Genomic DNA, 17650 nt, shown 5'->3' on the forward strand with positions numbered 1-17650 from the left:
CTAGCTGTGTGATCCTGGGCAAGTCACTTTACCTTATTGCCTAGCTGAAAAAAAAAATGTGGTGCTCAGAATTGAAAGCGGATGACATCTAGATGACAGTTTGATAGCATTTAAGTAGATTAAGACCTGCAATGGTAAAAGTTTTGTGAACTGGTTTACAAAAGATGTTTCTCTGATGCTGTTATTTTATAGACCAACAACTGGAAAAAAACAAAAACAAAAAAATTAGGCTGGATTAGTCCTGCAGTGTCTGAATCATAGAGTCTCAGCATTAGAAGGGATCCTATAGGTCATCTAGTGTCATCTGTACTTGACCAACCATCCTTTCTACAAGTCACTGTCCTGCCTCTTCCTACAGGCCTCTATATTGGATCCCCTGACATGCTTCATTTGGAGTCCTCATGCTCCTCTTTTCTACTAGGTATATGTGGATGGAACTTCAAAGTCTCTGATACAGCATCCTCAGACCCAGTTCCCCACCCCCCTGCCCTTGTGGTTTAGGCCAAGTCAAGTTTACCTTTGACGTGTAATGTGGCATTTAAAATCAAGGAAACAGAGAATTTAAAATTTACCCTGTTGCATATTGACTCACTTGTGCTGAGCACTTTTTGCCTTTTACCCTGGCGTATGAAGGTAGGAAGGAGTACTTTCTTTAACAAGTCATTTTCTGAGCATAGAGTTTTCTAGGGAACCCTAGAAATTCAGTCTTTCCCTGGTTTTAAGGCAGCTTACTTTATTTAGGATATATTGATTGTCCATGCAACCACATTTTTGTTAGACTGACTGTTACCTAGATTAAATGACTTAATTACCAAGCATCTTTTTGGTGGTCTTTTGGTTTTATTTGCACAATGACCATTTGTAGTTTGGGTTCCACATCAATGACAGACATTACATAAAAATTAATGAGGAGATTAATAGGGATTTTTTTTATCCTGGAAAAAGATGTGGAAAAATTCTCCTATCTCCTCTCTCCTGTTACCTCATACTTTTTACTTATCTGCATTTTACCCAGCCCACTGGCTTTCTAGAGCATGGCTAAAAACAATTTATATTAAGACTTTATCTTATTGGTAGCTTACTCTCATTTTATTGTAGCAACCCATATGAGCATGTACTCTCTGTAGAATGGAAGTTAAAAAAAAAAAGCAGGGGGAAGGAGGAAGCAAACCTATCAGGAAGTTTGATCAAGCAGTAGAATAGAGGTTGGAAGTCATCAGCAGCAGATTTCTTCCTCAGCATGCACTGTTTTTATTGTGTAAGGCATGTAGGGCACCAGATACCAGAGTCAGGTCTTACTCTGAAACGTGTTGAAAAGTAGCTAACAACTCAAACTGAGGGAAGGGCAGACTGAATTTTAGAATCAGGAGCCTACATCCATGCCATCTCATCAAGAGGCTTGTTTTATGCCTTTCTGAAAGTGCTTTTCACTTGTACTCTGAATATTTGTTTATTACTTTATTTAAGAATGTTGGTTCCAGGAAGGTGATGTTTAGCTCTGATGTATTTAGCTTGGTCTTATGGCTAGTACATTTAAGCTTTCAACAATTATTACTTGGTGATCAAGGAAGGAGTCCAGTTGCACAGATTATTTGAGATTAAGCAAGGTCTGGTCCATAAAATAAAGCCATGTCTTTGAGTTTGGGTGAAACATGAATTTGGATATTTTGTTCAGTGCCTTTGGACTAGCATGATTTAATTTTGTTGAATTGTGCATTGAAAGTACATGCAAACACCTGGAGTAGAATAATAGAATTTTTTAAAAATCATCTCTTTTTAAATAAAAACCCTAGATGCATTTTAATCAATTTGTTCTTTTCCAATGAAGGTGAAATGACCACTCCCCGAGTTATTTTGACCGGCCATGACTATGAGATCACTTGTGCTACAGTTTGTGCTGAACTTGGCCTAGTAATAAGTGGTTCTAAAGGTAAGCTCAGTGGTTACCTGCACCAATATGTCTATTTCATTGTGTTTTTTACGATAATGCCCATATGAATTTTTCCCATTTCTTTGAGGTAGACACAGGGAGAACCATCTTGCCTCTATCCTATCCCACTGGATTCCCTGGGAATGGCCTGTAGTGTGGCTATACCCCTGCCCTGGCCTGTTCTAGTTACCACATACCAGGACTAGTCCAGCAGTAGCAGTAGAAAGATAAGCTTAAGTTTATTTAGATACCTCAATGCAATTACTCTCTTAATCCAAAGTGATAATTGTTGTATCCAAAGCAATATCCATTAAGTCAATAGAAAAATTAGAAACATAACTTCACAACTTCCAGTTTGTTAGTTTTTCTACTAGAGATTAAGTTAGCTCTTGCAAGAATTATAAGCCAGTTTTCTTTCTCTTCATCTGACTTGCTAAAAAGGGTAGCCTTGAGGTAATCAGCTTAGTCTACCCCAGCTGGATTGTTTTCAGAATCATTTATTAACTGTTTAGGAGTTTGTGAGTAAAATGAGCCCATAGTCCATAACCATAAAGTGCTATAGTTATTGGTGATAGGAGTACTATGGCTATCAGATTTCCCCTCTCCTCCTTATTTCTAAGCCCTAATCATTTAATTCATTCCTAGGAAGCAAAAGTTCTTGGTCTATATGGGAATGGAATTAGATTATAGATCAAACTTTACAAATTAGTAATTTCTGATTGAGGAAACTGAAAACTTATAGACTTTACTGTAGTTAAGGAAAAAGGTAGAGAGAGTCACTATTTCCAGGATACATGCTTTTTACTAAAAAATAAATAAATAAAATTGGGGGAGGAACAAAAATATTGTTATTCTTATCAAAGTAAACTCAGTAAAATATCAGAATAGCAGGCAACCATCTGTGTCTACTTTTCTCTCTAGGGACAAAAATTCTTTATTTTTGCTATTGTTTATATATCATCAGGGCAGCTAGATGGCACAGTGGATAGAGCATTGGGCCTGGAGTCAAGAAGACTCATCTTCCTGAATTCAAATCTGGCCTCAGACACTTACTAGATGTGTGATTCTGGGCAAGTCACTTAACCCTGTTTGCCTCAGTTTCCTCATCTATAAGATGAGCTCAGAGAAGGAAATGGCAAACCACTCCAGTATCTCTGACAAGAAAACCCCAAATGGGGTCATGGAGAGTCAGAACCAACTGAGCAAGGAGAGCTGCTACACATGATGTGGCCCTTGACTAATCCAGTCAGGGCAAGGAGACTGGGTTATCTTCTGTCGTTTCTACCTTCCTGATTTAAGTAGGACTTTGTTCTGGTTCGTCACACGAACATTTCTCAAGTGTCTAGTATTGCATTTCTACACATAGTATGTACCCATGCTTGCTTATTGAATTCTTCCTCATTTCACTGTTTATACAGCCAAAGTGAATTATTTGTTACTTAGGTTTACACTACTGAATTTTATTAAATCAATAAGAATTATTAAGATATTTTTAAACTAACCACCAAGTGGCTTAACATTAACACTATTATTCCCTGAGTACAGTTCTTCCACTCATGGACCTACATGGTGTAGTGAATAGAGACCTGGCCTCACCCAGGAAAACCTGGGTTCAAGTGCCCCTTTCTAACACAACTGGCTGTAATGACCCTGGGAAAGTGACTTAACCTCTCAGTGCAACTCTCCAAGTTGCAGAGAAGATTAAACCTGCATTAAATTTCCTCATCCAGGCATTTCCTATATGAAACTATTATCTACATTAAAACTGTACTTCTCTGTACATGAATATATGGCTTTTATATATATTAGGCTTTTATCAACCAGTCCCTTTCTTAACTTTTTCAAAGTTCAGCCCCATAATTAGCCATGAATTACTACAGGGGGAGAAAATAATAAGACTACTTGCTTGGAAGCAGCAAGAGTCAGACCTGCAGTTAAGAAGGCAGACTCTGGTGGTTGGTCCAGACATTTCCAAGGGAGAGGGAACAAAGGAAATAGTAGCAAGAATCCCTCTCTAGACTTGCCTGATGGCCTAATAGGAAGACAGCTCTGTGATAGGAGGAAACCAAAGAAGGGAGGAGCTGAAAGGAGCATCTTCGGGGGGCGCTTGATGAGTAGCAGCTAAAAAGCTGATTAGATATGATAAATTTGGGGTTAAAGGTGAAAGGGAAGATTTAGGGAGACAAGAATTACCATCCTGGGTCTGACGTGTGTGCTAGCTAGCCGGACATCTGGTGCCTGCCAAGAGGGCATGATTGTGCTCCTTGACATCAGTTGTAAGGGTTCAGTATCACCTTTTTTAGTGTCGTGTATGGTTTGGTCCTACATAAAGTTCAGAATGGAATGCATTTACAGATTATTCCTGCAATAGTGAATTCAGTCAGCTTATTGTGTGTTTAATGAGGAAAATGTAGAACTTCGTGAATAGGACGCAGAAAGAAGGCGGCTTCTAGTGGGATCTTGATGAATGCTGTGGCATCTTTAAAAGGGCTTAGAAGCAAGGGTTTCACAAATAATTTAGATGTAAAGTGATAGTAGTTTTTCTTATTTTGGTTTGGTTTTAATGTATATAGTCTTCTAAAGCTATAGTATGGAACTTTAAACCTGTAGAATACATTCTCAAGATTCAAATCAGGCTTGGTTTAAATTTGGCTGCATTCACAAGAAAAACCTAATTATTAATTTTGCTGAAGGGTAGCATAAAAGGCCTATTTCAGAAAATCATTTTGAGTTTGCAAAAGGAGCAGAACTATAATTTTATAAGGAATGTACTCCTTTGCCATTCTATTCACTACTACTCTAAATGATTAGAATCACATTTTAAATTCATCTAAGCAGTCTCCCATACTACCTGTCCTTTAGTTTGAAAAGAAATTATTAACATTCTATTGGCAGGTGGCTGTGAGAGATCATTCATGCTTTTTACTTCCCTTCTTTCTTCAGAAGGACCATGCCTTATACATTCTATGAATGGAGACTTGTTAAGGACTCTGGAGGGTCCTGAAAACTGCTTGAGACCAAAACTCATACAGGCTTCAAGAGAGGGTCACTGTGTCATATACTATGAAAATGGCATCTTCTGTATATTCAGTGTGAATGGAAAACTTCAGGCCACCATGGAAACAGACGACAAGATCAGGGTGAGTACTCAAAGTATTCTTTCACTAGCCCAGGTATTATTTACAGGTGTGTTTCAACTAAGCAAGGAGGGGAGAATGTTTATGGGAGAAGCTTGAAAGTTCTGAGATTGTTCAAAAGTAAAGGAATTAGGTAGTTGTGCTTCAGGCCTGGACTCCCAGAAACCATAGTTACATGTGTCAGCTGTGTTAACTGCATCAATCAAAGGGAATTCTGTGTATCCAAGATAATTTCCTAAATGCAGACATGGAGCTTCAGCAGTCAGATTTACTTAAAGGGTGATGAAATGGTTTTGAATTGCTCTGAGTATCTCTACCCAGATTTTGTTAGGTAAAGTTCGTTGATTATTTTTCTAAATTAGCACAAAGAGGTAAAAAGACTTTATGTGTCTGGTGAAACAGGTTTTAAAAAAAAAAAGAAAATATTTTTACTCTCTCAGGTTGGTGATGATTTTGGAGACAGTGATTAGAACCATCTGGCATCAGTGTTGGCTCTTAACCTGGATGTTGCTTAATAATGTAAAACTTGTTTTTGGTGTTGAGATTAAAGCTCCCATGTTATGGGAAGTAGACTCTCAGGTATAACTTGATTCTGGACATTTGCTTTATCAAAAAATGGAATAAAAATTCAAATGAATTCAACAAGCATTTATTAAGCATCTACGTATCAGGAACTGCCCTCAGTTCTAGGGATAGAACAAAAACTGAATGGTATCTGCCCTGAAGGAGCTTATGTTTATCTGGGGAAAATAGCATGTACACAGACATGTACATTTAAAAATATGCACAGTTACTTCAGTGTTGAGCACTAACAATAGGAGGGAGGAGAATTCAATAAAGGAGATGATGAATGAGCTGAATCCAGAAGGGAGCCTGGGATTTGAGAGACAGAGGTGGTGATCAGGGAAAGCATTCCAGGTCTAGGGTACAACCTGGACAAAGGAGATGGAGCATTATGGACAGACCAGGATGGCTCCTGGAATAAGGGAGAGCCATGTGAAATCAGCAGAGAACTATGGGCTGGAGCTGGTTTGCAAGGAGTTTTCAACAGAAGCCGGAAGAGTTTCTACCAAGGACCACAACAGATCTCAAATCTGCCCCTGCTCCTCTTCACTGAGCCAGCCTCGTACTACTGATCTTCACCACCTCATATTTGGACTTTTGCAATAGACTCAGAAAGTGGTCTCCAAGTTCATAGTCTTAAGTCTTTATAGTTTTAAGTCTCTTCCATCTCCAATCCACCCGCCACATGGCTGCCAACATCTTTCCTCTCTTTTGTCACTATCTATACGTGGTACCTCCACTTTTCTTCTCACTCACTTCTAAACTGTCTTCAGTGTGGCTTCTGACCTCATCTAATATGGTCTAACCTCATCCTTCTTGACCTCTTTGCAGCATTTTACATTGTTGTTCACCTTCTTCTCCTAGGCAGTCTCTCCTTTTTTGGGTTGTGACACACTGCTCTGTCCTGGTTCTTCTATCTCTCTGACCCCTCCTCAGTAGGCTTTGCTGCTTCTTTATGTTATATCTACTCACTGTGAGTGTGTCTCTCAAGGGTCTCTCTTTGGTCCTTTTAGCTTTTCCCTCTACATTGTCTCATTTGTGATCTCAATCAATTCACTAGGTTCGATTACCTTCTCTATACAAATGATTCTGAGCTCTCCATATAATCATATAATCAGGCTTGAGCTACAATTCCGCTGAATGTCCCATAGTCAACTCAATTTCAACATGTCCAAAACAGGGATATCTATTTTCCCCAAATCCCTCTGTCTTCAGAAATTCCCCATTATTAAGGGTACCATCATTCTTCCAGTCACTCAGGCTTGCAGTCTTAATATCATCCTTAGTTCTTCATGCATACCATCATTCTTCCAGTCACTCAGGCTTGCAGTCTTAATATCATCCTTAGTTCTTCATGCTCCTTCAGATCAACTCCATTGCCAAAACTTGTTTCTACCTTCACAACATTGTTCTCTTGTATATATCTTCTCTCCACTCACACAGTTATGACCCTAGTTCAAGGCCTCATCACCTCTCACCTTGCCTATTGCAGTAGCCTTTCCATTGGTCTCCCTATCTGAGGTCTCTCTCCACTCCAATCCATCCCCCACTCAACTACAAAAGGGATTCTTCTGATTACGTCCCCTCTACTCACTCAACTCCAGTAAGTCCATACTACCTTTAGGAATAAATAGTCCTCTATTTGGCATTTAAAATGGTTCATAACTTGGTCCCTTCCTACTTTTCCAGTGATCTTATGCTTTTTTCACATATTCTGTGATCCAGCTACATTGGCCAACTTGCACCTTCACACATGACACTCCCCTCTCCCATCTCCTTGTTTTCACTGGCTACCCCCCATTCCTGGATTGCACTGCCTCTGTTCTCTAGTTTCCCTCAAGACTCAGGCCTTCCCCTGTCTCCCTGCCACCTGCCTTCCATCTATTCTGTGTGTATCTTCTAGGTACTTATTTGTACTTGTCACCTTCAACATTTGAGAACTATGAGCTCTTTGAAAACAGGGAATGGTTTTGCCTTTCTTTGAGTTCTTGGTGCCTAACATTGTACCTAGCACATGGTAAGTGCTTATGAAATGCTTCTTGACAGACAAGTTTGACCAAGCCCCCTTCCTCTGCTAAATAAGCTTCGGGAGCTCCCATCCACATTTCCAGACTGACTGCACTGTGTTCTGTCCTGACTGGCTTGCTTTTCCTCTGTGTATGATGTTACGTCTTCCTCTCCATGACTTTCCACAGTTTATTCCCAGAATGGCATCCATCCCTCCTGCTCTATAAAATCCCTAGCTTCTTTCAAAGCTCAGCTCAAATGCCACCTGCTACAAAGCCTATCCCATCCTTCTGGTTACTAAGAACCACCTCCTGAAAAGTACTTTATGTGTATGTTTACTTATTCTGTGTGTGTGTGTGTGTGTGTGTGTGTGTGTGTGTGTGTTGTTTTTTCCAGATGATATGTGAGCTCTTTGGAAGCAGGGATTATTTCAATTTTGTCTGTGTATGCCTGGCATATACATAGCAGGCACATATTAAATGCTAATTGAATGAGTTTTTATTTTATTGTATAGGCAGTAGTAAGCCACTGAAATTCTTTGAGCATAGGAGTGTTATGGTCAGACATGTTTTATTAAAAATCAGTTTGGCAACGGAACAGAGAATGGATGGAAGAAGGAAACCAATTAGGGGAATATTAGAATAGTCCAGATGAGAGGTGATGAGGGCCTGTGTATGGGGTGGTGGCCAATATGAGTGGAGAAAGGGAGGGGGATGGCTGACGGGGTGAAGGGAGTAGGAGGGAAAAATAGGTGAGGATAACTCTGAGGTTATGGAGATGCTAGAGGGATGATGGATAGCCATGAGATAGTTGGGTTTTGAGGGGAAGATGAGTTCTGGTTTGGATGTATTAAGTATGAGTTGCCTGTATAAGGGTCTCACAGACACTAGTGATGATCGACTAATGGAGAGAGGTGAGGGCTGGATCAGCAAATTTTGGAATTATTTGTATAGCACTGTTGGTTAACCCCATTTGGAGCTGATGAGATCACTCAGAGATGAATTCCTAGTCCTGAGTATACTCCACAGGTATGTGATGTTAATTAAAAGACTCACAACAAGATTTTAAGAGACTTATTTTTCAAGGCTCTTCTCATGATACCGCTCTGTACGTCCCTCAGTATATCCCAGCTGGGTAATGGTATTTGAACTCCTCTGCCTCTTGATAAAGTCTATTGCAAAATCAGTATTAAAACTGGTTGTGTGACAGTAGTCTTTGCCTTTTGACTGAGACAAAGGATTGGTCTGTGGAACTTTGTAGAGTAACATTTTTAGCATTTTCACTCTTCAGGGTAGTTGTTATTCCTGAAGTAATAGTTTCTCTGATAAAGCCTATTTCTGTTGGCTTGATAAGAGGTCTCTCACAGCATTTAGGATGCAAATACATTACAAGTTAATGATGTGTTCAACCAAAAAGAAAAATCTAATTCGTAAGATCATGGATTTCAAGATGGCAGGGACCATACCAGCCACCGGGTCCAAACCCTTCATCTTACAGATGATGAAACTGAGGTACAGAGAGATTAAGTCACCTGCTCAGGGTCACAGAGGCCTTAGAGGCAAGATTTGAAATCCAGGCTTCTGACTCCATACCTAAGAGGGGCATTTTTCTAGGAATAAGGAGGTGACTCTGCTCTGCCCTGGTCAGACCACATCCATAATGTTGTGGTTAGCTCTAGGTGCCAGTTTAGAAATGATGGTGAGAAACTGGAGAGTAACCAGGATGATTAAGGATCTTAAAACACGTGCCATATGAAGATGAGTTGAAAGAACTGGATTGTTTTTTTGTTGTTTTTAGATTGGAAAAAACTTAGTGTAGGGGCATGATAGCTATCTTCAAGTACCTGAAGGTTTGTCATGTGTGAGAGGGAGTGACAATGATAATAACAGTATCACCTAATATTTATGTAGCACTCCTGGGTTTGCCGCCTATTTGATCTGTATTATCTCATTTTGTTCTCAACAATTGTGAGGGGTCGGGGATGGGGGGGAAGGTACTATGTTTATCCCCATTTTACAGATGAGGAAAAAGACAGAGGCAGTGACTTCAGCAACTTGCCAGAGTCACACATCTAGTAAGCATCTGAGGCAAGACTGACACTCAGGTCTTCCTGACTCCCGAGTCTAGTGCTCTATCCACTTTGCTTCCTCGTCCCAAGTTCCTGGGGGCACCCCTAAAAGTGAGTTGAAGAGGTAACATTAGGCTTTATGTCAGGAAAAACTTGAGCTCTCCCAAAGTAGAATGGGCTGCCCCTCAGAGGATGTCTTCAGGCCGAGGCTGCATGACCAGCGGTCAGGAACGGGATAGATGGCATTCTTTTGGGGCTGTGCACTGGAGTCAACAGCTACTAAGAAAGGGCCTTTCCAACTCAAAAATTCTCTGATCCATCCACAGGATGCAGGAGCTTAGATTTACTGTGGTATTTGGGAGAGAGGGGTAATAATAAAGTTAAAGGAGGGAAGAAGGCAGAGAAAGAGGGCCTGAGAGGCAGGAAAATGGCCCCGGGGTAGATGTAGAATTATTGCTTCTCCTTTCTCTTCTCCCTTTTATTCCTTGGTTCTCTTCTTCTTACCTCTCTCCATTCCAAAGGCCCAGCTTACCAGATATTCTCTTCTCTATTATTTTTTCCACCTTTCTCATAATACTTCATTTAAACCAAGTACACATCCGAGGGTTTTCCTTCCTTTACAATCATAATGTCGATAATCTGTCACTTTCAGTTCCGATTATGTTGTCAGCTGGGTTGATAAATCTGTAAAATACCTCGAAATCCCTTGCTGACTGAAACAATTTCTGGAGCATTTCAGTTAGTACCAGAGGCTTAAGGAAGGTGCCTTTGGCGATTTTGGGCACCTACCTTTCTTTCCCTCTCTCCTTCCCTCACTGCTGCCTGTTTTTCCCCCCCTCTCCAGCATTTCCCATTGGATTTTAGGCTTAAACAATTCATGGCCTTTTTCCCAGAGCTTCTGCACTTTATCATGCTAACCTGCGAGTGGCAACTGTGTGATTAAAGTCATAGTGCTGAAAATGAGCTTTACCTGCCCTGGAGACTGACACTTTCACTGTTCACTGCCTGGGGGAAATTAGGGAAGGAAGGAAATGAACAGGCATGTTTGGATGCAGTGCTCTGAATCCCGGAGCTAAGTTAAGTTCTCAGACCCCTTCCCATGTATGGACTCAGACTGGGGACCAAGGAAGCAAATTAGTCATGAGCTGGGAACTGAATTCCTTTCTCAGAGAGAGGGCTAGGAAACATACCCCGGGGAAGCTGGGCTAATCAGTGCTTCCCACCTGTTTTTATTTTAAATGCTGTATTGCTCCATGTCACTTTGGTTAATAGCATATCACAGTACATCAACTGTGCAATGTTTAGATGTCTTAATGAATAACTTAAATTTAAGGAGGCAGTCTGCACAGATCAGTAAAGTTGTTTTATCTGAAACAGAGGCTTTCCACTATTTCACCCACAGGAACTCGTTTATTTTTCTTTCCTGAGACCATGTTTTGAAACGTGCAAGTCCCCAGCAGACTGCCGTAGCCATAATGGTAACAGCTCCCTATTCGAAGCAGCAGTGCTTTCTGGAGAACCCAACTAGCTCTAATATTTTTCCGAAGTGCCTGGGCTTTCTGTGGACGAAACTGCACTGGGGACCCCACTTAAAACTCTGAGTTGGTCATGTTCAATAAATAAGGTGCTCATTTAGGGTAGAATTTTTGACCCTCACAGTGCTACAACTTTCAGTTGGTCCTTTGCCCTTTGAAATACCTGAACAGAGGTAATCAGCCATCAAAGAAATTGCAATGGATTTTTGGGAAAAGAAAAACAAAACAAAAACATCCTAACAATTATGGTTTTTTCCCCCTCCTTTGCAAGTATATAACTTAGAAAAATAATGTGGAGAAACTTATTGTCTTGAAAGCCCATTTATTTGACCAAAATCACTAAGATGCTTAGATAGATCAAAGGGTTAAAGATTAATGGTTTTTAATTTATATTTTAATATAGCATTTCTCTAATAAAAAGCCCCAAGTATAAAACTCAAGTGAACCACAACCAGAAGGTTAATGGATTTTCATCAGCAGAATTTTATAAGTGTAGCAAATAATTATTTGTCACAGTCCTCATTGCAATTTCCAAAGAGCCTCAGGAGATTGCCATTTGCAAGATGAAGGAAAAGGACATTTATTTTATTTGTAATGAAAAAAAAATTTAATATTTGCATTTTGTTCAAGAGATGTGGCTACAGGATACACTCTTTATCTAGCAGTCCTTCACCTATATTAGTATCATTTGTAATAATTTTTTTAAGAATATGATCCAATAATTAAAAAAAAAAACAACTGCCAGTCTTTCTTTGTACAAATTTAGGTTTTTCAAAGGGAAGACTATAGTTGTTATTTCACTGTTTTCTTTCTTATAACCATAGTAAACCTCATAGTCTGAGTTGTTTATATGCCCTAAAGGAGGAGCATTTTTTTTAATGTCAGGAAATTCTGTGCTGTTATGTGTTTAATTGGAGCCTCAAATGAACAGCCATACATCAGGAGTGCAGTGTTTCATCCCTCCTCAGGGTGTGCAAATACCAAATCTGAGATGCCCTGTTGCCATCTTATTATAAGATTATTTAAAGAAGTAACAGCATTAGAAAGGATGGCTTTGAGGGAAATAGGGAGAAAGTAGGGAAAAAGTATTATCTGATTGGTCCTTTTACATGGCCACCCAGCCATGTAAGCCAAATAAGCAGGTCCGTTTGGGGCAGTACCAGCACTCAGAGCTCCGGCATCACCTCAGGGCTTTGAACTTTGACTGGCAGGAATGAGGAAGGGAGGAGTCCTACTCTCAGGAACACTCTGGGATTTCATTTTGGACTCCTTTTCAGTTGAAGGAACTCAAGATTCTGCTAGAAGGTCAGTTTCAATACCTCAAGTAGGCATGTAAGTCTGGGAAACAAAGTCAGCTCAATAAGCCTGTTTGAAAGATGTGCTAAAAGCATCCTTCTCTAGCCAGGGGCAGAGAAAAGAGTTCATTATCCCTTATTTTCTCCTCCTTTGCACCAGCTTTTGATAAATAACATCCTTAAACACCCTCTCTTTCCTTATAATGCCCCTCCCCAACAAACTATTATCTCTTTTGTTTTACAGCCAGAAACAAAAGCGTGGTGAAAGTAAAAAAACAAAACAAACAAAAAAACCAGTTGCACTTGGAGCTCCAGGACTCAAATTCCCATCCTGTTCTGTCAGTTACTACTTTTGAAAACTTAAGACAAGTCACTTCGAGTCTCAGTTTCCTCATCTGTAAAAATTGGGGGTAGACTAAATGAACTCCAAAGACCATCCCAGCCTAGAACCTGTGCCCTTCTCACTCCATTTCACTCCATTTCTTTACTTCTCAGCCCCTTTCAGGACAGCTTCCATCTCTCTCTAGATTGTCCCTCATGGCCAGGTGCTCATCCTGTTTTGGGTCTCTTCCTAACTGTCCAAAACCACTCACTTTCCTTTGCTAAATGAATCATCATTCTTCTTCTGTCTTCTGTGTAAGGGTGTTCTCCAAGGCTCTCATTAGGCCCTCTTCCTGTTCTTTCTATAGATTTTCTTTGTGAACCTGTCCTCTCCTAATTCTCTGTAATCACATGACTCTTATCTATATATCCAACTCTAACCTGTCCAAAATATTTTTCCTCTCCCTCCCCCCTTTTAGCTAAATAGCTTTTCCTTTATGATATTCCCTTCTCCCTGGGGCAGCTAGGTGGTGCAGTGGATAGAGCACCAGCCCTGGAGTCAGGAAAACATGAGTTCAAATTTGGCCTCTGACACATGACACTTACTGGCTGTGTAACCCTGGGCAAGTCACTTAACCCCATTGCCTCACAAAAACAAACCAAAAAAAAAAACCCCCAAAAAACCACATTCCCTTCTCCCCTGTCCATTCATAAGGCTGTATTACCTCAGTTCAGGCCCTTATCACCTCTTGCCTGGATTGTTGCACTAGCCTTCTTATGGTCTTCATCTTCCATACTCTTCCCAAAAATCTTTAGGGCTTCTCTGTTGCCTCAAGGATAAAACAGATATTCCTTAGCCTGGCATTCAAAGCTAGCCAAAATCTGATTCTATATTCAATTTCTAGTCAAGTACAAACTGGATATTAACTGTTTCCTAAGTTCGTCATTCCATCATCCATCTCTAATGACTTTGCACACCCCATCCCTACCTAGCTCAGACACCATCTCTCCTGATTCTTCACCACTACCCCACAGCAAAAGGACATTCCCTCCTAAGACTCTCTTATTTGTTGTTATTCAGTTATGTCTGACTCTTTATGACCCCATGGACCAGTGCTATTCATGGGGTTTTCTTGGCAAAGTTTTCTTGCCATTTCCTGCTAAAGTGGATTAGGATAAACAGAGGCTAAAGGACTTGCCCAGGGTCACACAGCTAGTAAATGTCTGAGGCTGGATTTGAACTCGGGTCTTCCTGACTTCTGGCCCAGTTTTTTAGTCCACTTAGCCACCTAGCTACCCCCATGATCTTGTTGACTTCTCTCTATATGTGTATCATCCCAGTAGAATATAAGCTCCTTGAAGACCAGATCTGTTTAATTTGTTTTTGTGTCTTCAGAACCCCTTGATCCCAAAAGAGAACCATGAGCACTTTTCTTAGATTTGATATTCTTTACTGCCCCTTCCTCCTGTGAAAAAATCACATTTAAAACACTGCATTGCCAACATTTCCCTATTTCAGAAATAAGAGGCTTGGAAAGTCCTACACATAAATATTTCTTACGAATTGTGGACTTTTGAAAAAGCTTTCTAAACCTCATCATAGATCTACTAGAATCCCCCTGGGTAACCTTGGGTGAGCCATTTCACCTCCGGGGCTTAATTTCCTCATCAGCAACATGAAAAAGTTGGACTAGATGGTCTCTAAAGTATCTTCAAATCTAATATACTCCAAATTATTATAAATTCTGCAATGTTTTGTACCAGAAAAAATTTTGTAGAGATGAGTCATATTAGGCAGCTAAGTGACGCAGTGGATAGAGCACTGGACTTGCAGTCAGAAAGACCCAAGTTCAAATCTGATCTCAGACATTACTAGCTGCATGACCCTGGGTTAACCTCTGTGTGCCTCAGTTTCCTTATCTGTAAAATGAGGATAATAACAGGTATCTCCCAGTGTTGTTGTGAAGATCAAATGAGATATTTATAAAGTGCTTAGCATAATGCCCAGAACATAGATGCTATCTGTATAAATGCTAGCTTTTATTTTTATTAATCTGAAGATGAGGCTGGAATTATGTTTAATATATTTATATTCATAATGTTGACATCATCATATACTCTCAGGCAATCCAGCTAAGCCGAGATGGCCAGTACTTGCTCACAGGAGGAGACAATGGAGTCGTCATGGTATGGCAGGTGTGCGACCTCAAACAACTCTTTGCTTACCCAGGGTGTGATGCTGGAATTCGGTCCATGGCCTTATCTTATGATCAAAGGTAAAAGTTTACACATTAATAAGCATTACTGTTAAACTGATTCTGATGAGTCAAATTGTCACACAATTCAAATCTGTGTAGTTAATGTTGTTCCATTATTTGGTCACCAAAGGCCGGCATAGAAAGTGGAGTAAAGTTTCCTTCACTGATAATATTACGGCTCTAGTGGGAGGCTAAGGCTTTAGAAGCAATCACGACTTAAGCAATGACCACAAAATGGACCCACTTTGCTATTAGGCCTTTTGGTGGCTTCAGGTGGGGGATTTGTTTCATTAACTTTTGTTCGGTCAACTCAGTTGCTTTATGGCTCCATCTAGGACTCATCATGATTTCTTCCACTGTCCTGTCAAACAGTTTCTGAGGAAGTAAAACCAGATCATGTGTACAAAGAAAAGTGGAGTCATCCCACATGGAGCTGAAGCTATTACTCTGCTGAGATGGGGACAAGGGGCTTTTCAGCAAGGAAGCCCTTTTCTTTTTTAGAATTAGCTCAGACTCCTCAATTCCAGTTCCCTTAGTTATTCCTTCCTAGCAGTGAATGAGAAAGGAACACTGTGCTTCCCCAGTTCTAAGCAAACAGTCTTCTCAGGCTCAGCATCGCTAGGAGGTTATCTGGGAATCAGAAGATATGGATTCAGGTCCTCACTCTGATGGCCTACTACCTGTGTGACAATGGGCCAAATGGCAGATTTTGACACGTGCCAGTAAACTGAGCCAGAAACATAGGAGGATTCAAACTCTAACTCCATGTTTGTCCTTTTCCCAGGTGCATCATGACCGGCATGGCGTCTGGGAGCATAGTACTTTTCTACAATGACTTTAACCGATGGCATCACGAGTACCAAACCCGATACTGAAAATGAAAATCAAATTGAACTAGTACAGGCGACAAGACTTCAGACATAGAAAGCAATGTCCTGCCATAGCATTGTTCTCTTCTAAATAGCTATCCCACCTGAATGTAACTTAAATTTGCTCAAACAGCAAAATATTTTTTAAAGTTAATTGCTATTTTTGTAGACTTTGCTTGACTTTTTTGGGGGAAGGGCAGAGAAGCAAAAACTGGCTGCTGGGTTCTCTAGTTACAAAATCTATATTTTTAGTCATAATTATAAGTCTATTTTCACCCATTATAGAAAGAAAACTACAATAAAGTGAGTTAAGTCACTATTATAGACTATATTATGAAGAAATGTATTTCCCCATTTAAAGCTTTATCTATAATCTTGAAAAATATGATTTTAACAGTGGGGAAATGGGTTATAATGCTGGGGTATGGGGATTTTAATCTGTGCTACCTGTACTAGACTTTGTGTCTTGTTATTTTCCAAATGATTGTATTTCTTGAGCACTGAAGTTTCTGTAATGTTTAAATTATGATAATTGTAATTTAAAATTTGATGATGAATCATTTCCATTGATATTCAAGCATGTTTCTAGGCCTAGGCAATTAGGTTTTGGGGAGGTGGCTTTTGAAAGCTTTTGTTTTGCCGTGTGGTCAGGAGCAAGAAATCAGCTCAGACTAGGGTCATTGCTGGATATATAGCAGATGCGGCACACTTCTAATTTTTAACCTGAAATCTTTTAGAGCACACCAAACTGGGAAGATGGAAATGTCCATAGGCTAGCAATCTCTTCTACTTTGGAATTAAATGCAGGTACCAAAGCACACTTCTGCTGTTTTGACTGTGAAAGCACTGAGGCTGACCAGGGATCCAAGCCTCTTCCTCCTCCCTGTGCAGAAGCTCCAGGTTTGCAAGCTGCTTTTCTATCCCCTCCTCCCCACCTTTTAGAACAGAAGCCTCTCTATCATTATAGAGCACAGAGTGATCTGCTCATGTGCTGCACTTGGCAATACACTTTTTACTTCCTATTTGCATCTAGTTCAACTGTCTTTAAATTTTCTCTACATCCCCTTAGGAAATGAACCGTGATTTATACTAAGGAATAATAAGTTATTTTGGTGTTGTGTAATTGATTCTACTTTTCTACCAGATTGCTGTGCAGAATTCTGTGAACATATTTGTGAAAAGGACTGTATCGTTTTGTAAGTCTGTATTGCATAAACAACTTCTTTGTATGTGGTGATCTTTGAGTGGAAACTGACATTCCATATCTATTTCTCTTGCTGCCTACTAGAGTAGGTCTCATTTTTCTAAATATTCAGCTATTCTCTAAAGCAAAGATTTGGAATGAGAAAACAATTTGAGTGAAGAATTGAATAAAATAGAATTTGTAATCGAAATATTGGAAAGGATGTCTTTACTACTCCACCACCTTTGCAACTACTTCTAAATACCATTACATAATTACCTTTTACAAGGGCTTTGCACATAGTAGGCACTTAATAAATATTTGTTCAGTTGGACTAAAGAACTATAGCTAAACCCTGACATTTTCTCAAGTATGAACAAAAACCTATAGGACACAGATTTCCCTAAATGAATCCTGTAATGACTGATCTTGTCTGTGAATGACTAATCTTGATGGTCTTTCCCAAATGAGACATTTGCATCC

The 17650-nt window shown here is 39.9% G+C and overlaps 1 protein-coding gene across 4 annotated transcripts in view; it reads left to right on the forward strand.

Annotated features, from left to right (window-relative positions):
• Positions 1–17378, forward strand: part of LRBA (LPS responsive beige-like anchor protein) — a 760465-nt gene extending 743087 nt beyond the window's left edge. For all 4 annotated transcript variants that reach the window (XM_020994027.2, XM_020994028.2, XM_078148462.1 and 1 more), the window contains 4 exons: positions 1829–1930; positions 4874–5070; positions 14982–15133; positions 15900–17378. In XM_020994027.2, coding sequence (XP_020849686.1) covers positions 1829–1930; positions 4874–5070; positions 14982–15133; positions 15900–15990 — 542 coding nt within the window. In that variant the 3' untranslated portion in view covers positions 15991–17378. The remainder of the gene's footprint in view (positions 1–1828; positions 1931–4873; positions 5071–14981; positions 15134–15899) is intronic.
• The last annotated feature ends 272 nt before the right edge of the window (positions 17379–17650 follow it).

Source organism: Phascolarctos cinereus, unplaced genomic scaffold (genome assembly GCF_003287225.1).
Source record: "Phascolarctos cinereus isolate Bilbo 61053 unplaced genomic scaffold, phaCin_HiC Scaffold_9;HRSCAF=440, whole genome shotgun sequence".
NCBI lineage: Eukaryota > Metazoa > Chordata > Mammalia > Diprotodontia > Phascolarctidae > Phascolarctos > Phascolarctos cinereus.